This window comes from Toxotes jaculatrix, chromosome 11, assembly GCF_017976425.1.
Source record: "Toxotes jaculatrix isolate fToxJac2 chromosome 11, fToxJac2.pri, whole genome shotgun sequence".
NCBI classification, from domain to species: Eukaryota; Metazoa; Chordata; class Actinopteri; family Toxotidae; genus Toxotes; species Toxotes jaculatrix.
In genome coordinates, this window is record NC_054404.1 from 13,463,324 (window position 1) to 13,474,457 (window position 11,134).

The following is an 11,134-nucleotide window of genomic DNA, read 5'->3' on the forward strand; positions in this document are numbered from 1 at the left end:
GGATGTAAACTTCCTCAGCTCGGCTCATGTCAAATCCTGAAACAGAAAAGACTTGACAGTTTGGTAACACTTTAGAATAACGATCCTTATAAGACATTTATAAACTATTAGTAGATATTAGTAGATAGTTAACTAATCATGAACAAAACACTTACATACATTTGTAAATGATTATAAAACCATTTATAACTAAAGTTGAACATTTATATATGATTTAGATAATATGAAAAACACTGTGTCAACATTGTTTGTACATTATTTATTCATCATCAACTAATTTTCCATATGATCAATCTTATTAGTAAATTATTGGTGAAATAGTGTAGATGTGTTAAATTTGTTTATTCATGTTTAACAGATGATTTAATAAATAAAAATAAATAAATAAATAGCTTCCTGAAGTTTTATAAAGTAAATAAAAATTTAAAATTTGCACAGAAATGTGACAGAATTGTTCAGCGTGCTCTCCAGCGAGATGGCTTCTCTTGCTCTCAGAAATTGCAGAGCCAAGTGAGGCCGCATGGCCACTCTGTCGTGGTGCTGCTTTGCTTTGACACATCACGCTCTGCTCATATCATGGTCGCCCTGCTCAAAAGTGAGGCCGCATGGCCACTCTGCACTCTGTCGTGGGGCTGCCTTTCTTTGACACATCACACTCTGCTCATATCATGGCCACTCTGAACTCTGTCGTGGGGCTGCCTTGCTTTGACACGTCACGCTCTGCTCATATCATGGACACTCTGTCGTGGGGCTGCCTTGCTGTGACATGTCACGCTCTGCTCATATCATGGACACTCTGCACTCTGTCGTGGGGCTGCCTTGCTGTGACATGTCACGCTCTGCTCATATCATGGCCGCCCTGCTCAAAAGTGAGGCCGCATGGCCACTCTGCACTCTGTCGTGGGGCTGCTTTGCACACCCCCAAGTGGCCAAAAAAGCACTGTCATTGCAATTTCAGATTGTGTGCTGAAAAATATTTGACCACATGCTTCCGTCCTGCACCAGGTTATAGCAGAAGGAATGCTCAGGAATAGCAGAAATGTGATCTGATTATGTACACCTGATCTGATTTGTGCAGTGACCTACTGACTCCATGATTTAACCATAAAACTGTTGGGCAGTCCAAACACATCACCAAATCATAACGATGTATATAATCTGCATTGACAGCTAGACACTAAACAGGCGAACATTACACATCCTCTCTGTCTTTCCAAAACCTCCTGCATGAGTCATATCTATTTCACAACCACATGTTTTTCTTGCTCCTTCCCATGTCTGTGCTTCATTTCTCTGATGCTCCTGCTGACCTTTTGGTATTGTTATAGATGGTATCAGAGCCAAAAAGGGAAAAAAGAAGAAGAAGAAGAAAAAAGGGCTTAGAAACAAGACACACTGTTACTGGTTGGTGTCAACATGTAATTATCTAACCTGGCTCATAAATCAACTACATTATGGCCACAAAGAGTCACTTCAGAGGCTTCAGTGCACCAACACCTCTCAACCACTAGGTGGCCCCCTGCATTTGTCAGTTAATTCAGCTCCACTATGGCAGAGGACCAGTAAAGTGTACACAAGACACCCACACCGCATTGAGAAAGACTAGATGAGGAGGAAGGGAAGAGGAAAGTTGAGAGAGAGAGAGAGAGAGAGAGAGAGAGAGAGAGAGAGAGAGAGAGAGAGAGAGAGAGAGAGCATGGCTAATCTCCACTCCCATGCCCATGGGTAGAATATAGTATAAATAGGGGTTAATGTACAAGGTGTGAGGCCACACCATGAAGCTCAGATGGTCAGGCTGGGAAAGGCTGAGCGTTGAGAAGAGATGTGGACTTGTGTGTTTAGCTGCACAGACCAAATGAGACTGTGTTTATACTGTAACATTAGATTTACAGTCTCACTAGATGGCAATAAGTCATAATTAAACTATTCCACCCTCTGGCATACTCTGACAATTATCATAAAACTCACAATGTACAGCATCGTGTCATCATGGGGGTCAAGGATGTCAAATAAACATAAATACACAGACCACTGTGGCCGTGGTGGTAAGGCTCAGTTAACATCCACAGTACACATTCCAAGCTCACCTATGCTTGTTTTATGTGCATTAGTGTACTGTAGTACAAACATGCATGTTATTTAATCGAGATTTCTTCTGACTTCTCTTTTATTGGTCAAATAACATAAAGTGGGTGGTCAAATAGTTACTTTTGCTCCTGGTATTTTTACAGCATATTACAGTGACTGTCTGTGTACGTGCAACAGTGGCTCACAAGGTAGAGCAAGTTGCTCATATGCTGTATAGTTTGAGGTTCAGTCACCAGCTTCTCCTGTTCATACATCCAAGTGTCCTTAAGCAAGAGTTAGATGAGAAGACAAAGAATTGTAGATTATGCATTACTAGTGTAATAAGTTATGATAATAGTTAGAGCTTGTAGATCCTTCATAAAGAATACCTTATTAACAAGTGTGCATAAACACAGATCTGTTCTATCCTTAGAAATGTAGTACAAATTGAAATGTCGTTTGTCATCACACATGAGTAGTTTCTGCAGCACACATTTGCTTACACTTATACCATAAATGCCACAAGTAACCTGGATGCTAAGCCGGAAACAAGTGGAACCAGTGCAAAAACACAAAAGTGTCTTTGTTGAAGATTTAAGAAGATTTGCGTAGCTTACTTTGGCCCCTACCAGGAGTCAGAGTGTGTGTGTGCGCGCGTGTGTGCGTGTGTACATGCTGTGACTCTGACTGCTTGTTCTAGTAGGCCTCTGCTGTGCCCGAACAAGCTTACACCTCAGCCAAACATACGTCAACCGATTATGTGGGTTTGCATGTGTGTCAAAGAATCTGTCTGTTCTTGTGGCATTTTATCCCATATCCATTGCATTGTTACAGTATTCACAACCTGCAAAGAGTCAGTGTTGCATTAAAGTAAACTGCACACTAAGTGGAGCTTGTTTATAACATTTGTAAGCTTTAAAACTTTGCTGTTTGTTTAATGACGCAAGTTGCAGCCTATTTCACCAGCGCTCACTCCAGCTGAAAGAGCATTCCAATAAATTGATGCCAAACTAGAAGCCGCATGTGTGACTGTGACCTTAAAAAAATAAAAGTGTTTCAAGTGGTTTAATTACACTGAATGAGAGTAATCCACACAACAAGGTGAAATTACACAGAGGAAAACAACAGCAAGTAGTTGAGAGGGGACAAGAGAAGGGGAAGCAAGGGTGCTGATCTACAGTTCAAGGGTGCATACAAATTACTACTAATACTAAAAATGTGTGTGTATATATGCATGTACATGTGTACTATGTGTGTATGAGTTAGTTTTATATTAAATCCTCAGAGATAATTTTTAACCTGTTCTAATGACAAATGTGCTATGGTGCAAAACTGACCCTGAGCTGAGCAGTTTCACCTTGACGTACACAATGGAATGCTAAAGCAGCTGAAAGTGGTAGGCTACTGTTGTGTGTGTGTGCGCGTGTGTGTGAGCGTCGGAGGCTGATTAGCAGTTATTGCAGCAAAAGGGGCATTGACTCACAAACCTTTCTGAGGTAAACTCGTCCAGTTTAAGAGGCTCTACATCATGGCACTCATGGATTACCCAACTTTAACTTTTTTTTACCATTAACCATCCATCAAGCTGAAAGTCAACTCTGTGTCTAGAATGGTACATTAGTAGCTACTAGGTCACCAACTATTTCAGATACTGTTAGAAAAGTGTTACATTTTTAAACTCTGGAAGTGCTGGAGGTCATGGGGAACTCAGAGAGCATGTGGTGGGTTGTGGTGGAGTGCGCCTGCAGGATCCTTGGTGTTTCTACGGCTACAGGTAAGAAATATAATGAGATTAAATGTAGAGTCACAAGAATCTCTTGGTGTTCAATATGGGCATGATTTAGTTCTTTGGATACTCCTTCAGTAGTCTGTTGTAAAAATCCAAATAAGGACCTAAGATTCAACATAAAATGTTAGTAGTAACAGTAGTAGCAGTAGTAATAGTAATAGAAGTTATTTGTTGTATCTGATGTTAAATGTTGCCACATGTTAATACTTGATATCTTACCCTCTGTCAGTGCTGAAAGTTTTATCCCCCTCAATCTCCAAAGCGTCACCTTTTTGAGGAACATCTTTAAAAGCTCTCTTGCAGGCGAGGGTTAGCCAGGGTTTGTTATGGATTTCACAAACCTGAAATGTGAGGATCAGATGGTGATATTGGCTGTATTCTTGACCTCCAAGAACACAGCCATGGCTGATATATGAAAGATATAAAAACATACTTGATTATACACAACCTTGCTATTAGTGTCCCTCCTCCTCTGTTTTCCTCAGGCAGGACAGATTACACGGAGCACTCTTAGCCACATTAAATCATCATGGAGGAAATAGGTCTCTGGTTGCTGCCTCCTTCAAAAAATATGGGACCCCCCCCCCCACCCCCACCCCCACCCCCCTCCACTTAAATTCAAACAGCTGGAGACACTGAACATTTACTGAGAGACATGTGCCTCACATTGTACTAAAACCAAGTCTTTGTATCAAGCTGGGTTACTGGGCTTATATCGTCAAAGCTGTTATACATTCACGCCTACGTGGGCTTTCTATGCATTATACTACGCGTGTGTATGTATGTTTATGGCATGTCTGTGTGTGTGCCTACGACTGTCTGCCTGTGTGTTCTCATGGTTACATGTCTGCGTTGGCCTGTCTGCCTCTGTGTGTGTTCTACAGACAGAAATACATGCAAGGAGCATATATATGTTAATGTCCAGATGTTGCATATGCAGCGTTAATTCCTCTCACACTCTATAAACTACCAGAAACCATTTGGTCGCATTCCCTTGATTTCCCCAGTGCAGATTCTATCTCTGAATTTCTGGTAAGCAGAGCAGAGAAATTGCTTCCATGTGTTTAGTGGCGATCACCACTTAACCATGCTTACCTCTTTTATAACTCACAGGAAAAAGATTGGTTAAAAAACAGGCTTTCCTTTATAGTTCTTTAGACATTCCTGTCATCTCATTTCATATCATTCCATTTGTGTTCAAATGTGTTTTACGGTAAGCACTCAGATTCCCAAAAAAGGAACAATTTGACATTTTGGGTTTCTTGCTGAGGGTTCAATGAGAGGACTGACAGTACTCTCATATCTATTAAATATACGGTGAGCAACAGGCTAGCTTAGCTTAGCATGAAGACTGGAAACAGAAGGAAACTGTTAGCCTGGATCTGACCCTAGCTCAGGTGGTAACAAACCTACCAACCTAGGTAGGAAGTTATAACATAACCCCCCCACAAAAACACAAGGTTGTTGACAAGATATACTATGAATTAGTGATTATGTTACTTTTGGACATAGCTGAGTTGGCTGTTTGCTCCTGTATCACATGAATATAAAATTGTGCCATCAGAGCATGTATAAAAAGGTATGTATTGACAAATTGCAAAACACCAAAAGATCTTACAAAACCGCATAACCAATGACTCACAAACAAAAAAAAAATCTCATCTCAAAGGCATATTCCCTTTTAGAAGGGTTAAAAAAGGGTCAGGCATCAGAAATGGCAGACTCCTTCATGAAGCACTGGATTATCATGGCAGACCTCAAAGGCGTACAAACCTTGGAGGAAGAACGATTGAGTTGAGGATTAATCCAGCCGTGAGTCTCCTCCTAATATTAAGTATTGTGAAGACATATTAGGCTGTGTTAAGAAAAAAACTTAAAAAAGGCCATCACAACTGATGGCCGGATCTTTAATAGGAAACTTCTAGCTGCATCCAAGCATTGCTTTTGTGTGTGTATGTAGAGTAAGTATAAATAGAAGACTAGAAAAAAAGTTTTGTAGCATTTATCAGTCATAAGCTCAAGAAGTTAGACAGGAAGAACAGCTATCAACCCATTTTGACATCTAGTGACCACTTCACACACAAGTGGTAAGGTTTTTTTTGTCATGCCATGATTCCAGTGGTTCACTGGCAGAAAATCTGTGATGTGTTAAGTGTCCACTCAGATAAAGTTAACTAGCCTGCTGACAGTGAAAGCAAACATGAGGAAACTATTAGCAAACATTTTGTGACCATGACAGAAACAATTGCAGTAATTACCAAAATAAAGTGTTTTATCTTTATATAATACACATCATAAGGTCAATACCATGCACTGGAATGTAAATTATTACTTCAAGTTGAGTCATTTTAGGTTAACTCAAGTCCATCTTTATTGCTAGTGTGGGGGAGAAATGGTTTTTCAGCCAGGACTTTAAGTAGTTACTCACAACCATCTCAGACCTCACAGCGACAATGTGGTTGCAAGAGTACAACAATGACTATGACCATATGATACTGATACTTAAAACATACACATAGCATAAGAGTGGTTAAAGCAGCACAACACAAAGCTGCATCACAGGGGAAATGTTAACAGCATTCATGTAAGTTTGCCACCATGCCTGCCACAAAAGAAGAAAATCTAGGTCTAGGTCTGACATCTGGTGGACAGAATCCGCTCACCAGTAACTCTCAGGAAACAAAAGGAAATAATCCTCCTGTTTCTTTTTCAGTGTTGTGCGCTGTGGGAGTGGAGACCATACAGCATGGGGAATTCAACAGCCTCGGCATCTACCTACTGTGAGTGCTTAGGTTTTGTTGTCTACTTTGTAATTTAATGAACAAATTAAAACCTACCAAAACACTCCTGACTCTGTTGTGCTTGAGAGTAAACTGGTGGCATTCCTGAGTTATAAACAGGCCGTCTGAATTTTAATATGGCAAAGAATGTGCGGCCTGAGGGCTTTTTGAACACAGTTATAATACTGTACCTGCCTTCATAATCGCTCATACAGTACAGACACACACTGGCAAGGAGATGCTGGGAAGGAGTCAGAGGGATGAAGCAAGGTGCAGAGGGCAGAGAGGAAACCAGTCCTTCAGTGCTACATCTTATTATCTCTGTGGCTCATGGCCAAACTCCCACAGAGCCACATGGAAACTCCCCCAGAGGAGACCAGAAATGCACGACTGTTTATTCTATCAGTACTCAGAGTACACTGCACACACAGACAGACACACACACACAGAAACACACAATCCAGAGAAGACTCTTCAGAGAGAGGGAAGTGTGAGATAATGGTTAGTCTTGGGCCGTGGTTCACTAGATTATATGGTTATCAGATTATTTAAACATAGAACAGAGAAAGGGGCACATATTTTGAGAGGAACGAAAAGACAACTCCTAAATGCCAAGCTCCTTCTGCTCCATATAAGGGCCTCTTTGTCAAAAAATTGAGTAATGCAATATTCACCCACAGCTAGATAGAATCAAAGGAACGGACATGTTTACTAGATCTCTACTAGATCTCCATAGAAACAGTTTACTGATTTTATCACTGAGACTGCACCCGTTTCATCTGACTTTAAATTTATTTCACCTCCCAGAGTGTCATCTGTTGCCATCATGATGTTTGAGATGGCCTATTTTCTGGATGCTCTCCTGTTTATGTGTCTGCCGTGAGTACAACACGCTCAGCTGCAACATCTGTGTTTTGCATGGATACTGTAGCATCAATACACAGAGGAAGAAACACATTGTATAATTCTTTGGGGTCATTTCTTATCTACTACATAATTTGTCAGTTCAAAGCAGGTGTAAAAACCTAAATCTAAGCATGGATTTGTTAGTCATGATCTCAGTCACATAGGCATCCACATATTTAGCTGTTTTTACCATAAAAACTTTGCTCCTGACATTAAGATATTGGTTGCAAATTCTACCTGCCTTGCTGTGTGTGTGACAGAAAGCCTGTGTCCTTCCTCCTCCTCTTCTCCGTTATCTCTGTAGCTGTCCTCCAGACTGGCAGGTGTTTGTGTTGTGGGGGAAGATGGCTCGCATTGGAGGCTTCCATAAGTTCCTCTACTACTCCATCATGTCAGTGGTCTGCTTCTTGCACCCTGTGTTGGTATGGCATGCAATTATTCCAGGTAAAATGAAGACAGTAGGTGCAAAACGTAAACTAGTACAGTTAGTGCCATATTAGTCACAAATATCCTCCTGAGACCCAGAGGAAAAAAGGTTTTGCCTTTTTGATTTTTTCATAATTCGCTTGATGTACTGTTGGAAGTAATCAGAGGGCTTCCAATTCTGATGAATTCTGAAACTTAAGTGATAAAGAAAGGAGACATATACGTTTAATCCATTTTTTGCAGATATATGTAAATCAATAGGGTGAGTAGTTTGCCAAATCAAGCTTTTAAATGATTGTGTACTGTGCCTCTGTGCGCGTGTGTGTTAGGGCTAGGGCAAGGACTTGGACCCAAATGCACGACCCCACAGACGTAATCAAAAATAATAGTGTTTATTCTAACAAAGCGGCAAAACAAGGATCACCCATAAAGGGGAGAAAGGCACAAAAAACAAAAATACAAAATGCAAACGCAAAAACACTCTTTCCTCTCGCGAGGAGAAACACGGATCAAGGAGCTAAAACCAAACAACAAACAAGGTAACAAATAAATACACAACCTGACTGGGGATACTATGACGAGAGGCAAGATGAGAAACAAAAGCGAAAGACATGAGCCAAGGGCAAGAGACAAAACGTGTGACAACGGCATGAGACAAAAACGAACTAACAAGAACACAGGCAAGCGACGAGACTTAAATACACTAGGCAATGGGCAACAGGTGAAACCAATTAGGGCGGGGCAGACAATCGCAAAGGAGGGAAACGAGACAAAGACAGGAAGTAGAACAAGACAAGATACACAAGGGCAGCGATTTCAAAATAAAACAGGAACTATAAACAAAACTTAACAAACTAAACAAGAGTTCAAAAGTCCACAAAAGAGTTCAGAATATAAAAGGATTCCCAAAAACAGCCCCCTTAGGGGCTAGTCATGACAGTGTGTGTGTGTGTGTGTGTGTGTGTGTCTGTGTGTGTCTGTGTGTGTGTGTGTGTGTGTGTGTGTGTGTGTGTGTGTGTGTGTGTCTGTGTGTGTCTGTGTCTGTGTCTGTCTGTTTGATCAACAGTGTGAACAGTGAACTAAAACTGCTTTCATTTCCCTTTCTACACAATCTCTTCTTAGCAAAATCCTCTCTGCCTCACTTAGCTCTCTGCTCCCTAATGTATTAAAAATTGGGTTTAGTAAGTCCTGCTGTCCACTACAAAGGACACTGAATCAAAAATGTGTTTTGAACGGGTTAAAATGATTGTGCCTTTAAAAAAAATCTTACTAAATTGAAGTCAAGACTTTGATATTAAAGAAAAAACTTGGTTTTTAGCAACAGAAACATGCAAAAAATCAATGACTTATCTCTCTTGTTGCCATAAAACATGGAAGTTGGAATTCCCGCCCTTTTGAAAAGACAGTGCATTTGCTGTGTTGGCCACAACCCCACAACTGAGGTATCACAAGAAAGCCCAGGATGTCCACTTAAAAGGACAGTACGATTGAGATAGATTCTATAAATTATATTTTGACCTAGGGGTCTCAGACTTGTGTCCCTCACAGAGGACAAAAATGAATTGCCAGGTCTCAGGAGGAGGATAGTTAAACTTGTCATTCAGTTGAAAAAGCACAGTTTTTTAAATCCTGCAGAAATAGAAATATATTTTTGGATTCCAGGGACAATGCTTCTGGTGACAGCCTTTTTCAACTTCATACTGAGCAAGAAAACAAAGACCAAGCCTCCAAAAAGACCACAGGAGAGCTACAGTGACCAAGGCCCGACAACTGTCTGTGTAACAGAAGGAGCAAGTTTGGACAGCCCTCTTTCATTCTTCCACATCATGACAGGAAGGAAAGGGGGCGGAATGGCTCTCACAACCAGAGACCGCTGCCTCGACCTGGGAGAGAGAGGAGAGAGCATCCAGGCCATGCTGGAGCTGGAGCAGACGGCAGCACCTAAAGACACAGGCAGGGAGAGAAGGAGGTGGAAAGAGAGGAGGCTGATAAGCTTCACAGGCAGGGAGGAGCCTGTGGAGAGAGAGATGGAGGAGATGGATGTCTACTATGAGCCAGAGCCAGACACCACCTCAGACACTGCGCCTATGATTACTGACTGAACATCCCTCTGCACGCAGACTAAGCTCCTTACTGATATCACATGAGGGAGAGCATGTGTAATGAAATCATACTGACTGGGTGCGACTAGCTGGTGCTACGTTGCGTTTGCTTCATTTAGCTGAAAATGCCATTTTAAAATGTCTGAGCAGCCAAAATAAATCTTTTGAGCATTTTTAAGTGTTCAGTAACAAGGCCTGGTGTGTTATATGTAACTACACAACAAAAATATGAAGATGATTAGATTTTTTTATGTTCTAGAGATCTGTATATTTTTTACTTCTAAAAGATCTCTTTGTACAAAATAATGTTTGATGTGTTAAACTCTAGTATTTTTAACGACAGTTTCAAATTTATAAATTCAAAGAAATTAAAACATTTGTACCCTTATGTGCATGTGGGTGGCTTTTAATCTGATAGCCTGTTTCTGCAGGGCCAGCATTGATTGAAGGGCAGACATTAGTGTCAAGCAATCCAATCCAGTTAGTGCAGCATACATTATTCATAGGATAATAAATTAGATCAACTGTTTCATTCATTCAGCGTCAGAGAAAATATGTGAGAATGTGACTGAGAGGAGCAGGCACTAGAGCTTGTGCAGGTGCATGTGTTAGTCACATTCAAGTCTCCTCATTGTGTGTTTGTCATGTGTGAGTGGTGACCATGGAGACAGAGCTCTGGGAGGAGCGCTGGCGTTATTGTGGTGAGAAGAGAAACATCAGATCACCCACCAGAGCGCCACCATGGGCCCATGTCTCACCAAAACACATCTAATGTGCCAACACGCCAAACATAATTACAAGTATTATTCATGCATTAATAACATGTCATAGGCTGTGCATGGACCATATTAGTAGGGTGTGTGAATCAGACCCAAGCTCTATAAATCACCCTTAAATTAGCATATTTGTGATACAAAGGCGAGTATGAAAAGCCTGTATTAATTTTTCATTTGTTTTTCTTTTGTTTTATCACACTACACAGGATAAATTCTCCACACAGACATTCCACTTTTGTACAGGTCATAAATCAATAGTGGTTTGCTCTGTCAAAAAACAGGCACACA

The 11,134-nt window shown here is 40.9% G+C and overlaps 1 protein-coding gene across 1 annotated transcript; it reads left to right on the forward strand.

Annotated features, from left to right (window-relative positions):
* Positions 1–3,658: 3,658 nt before the first annotated feature.
* Positions 3,659–10,392, forward strand: tmem72 (transmembrane protein 72). Its single transcript, XM_041050268.1, has 5 exons — positions 3,659–3,841; positions 6,570–6,636; positions 7,444–7,515; positions 7,847–7,986; positions 9,631–10,392. Exons 1-5 carry the CDS (start codon positions 3,766–3,768, stop codon positions 10,068–10,070), a joined length of 795 nt encoding a protein of 264 aa, XP_040906202.1. The 5' UTR covers positions 3,659–3,765; the 3' UTR covers positions 10,071–10,392.
* The last annotated feature ends 742 nt before the right edge of the window (positions 10,393–11,134 follow it).

Coding starts and splice junctions, on each gene's coding strand:
- tmem72 (XM_041050268.1), top strand. CDS start 3,766: ATGGGGAACTCAGAGAGCATGTGGTGGGTTGTGGTGGAGTGCGCCTGC. Junction 3,842..6,569: donor TGGTGTTTCTACGGCTACAG/GTAAGAAATATA, acceptor TTTCTTTTTCAG/TGTTGTGCGCTGTGGGAGTG. Junction 7,987..9,630: donor ATGGCATGCAATTATTCCAG/GTAAAATGAAGA, acceptor TTTGGATTCCAG/GGACAATGCTTCTGGTGACA.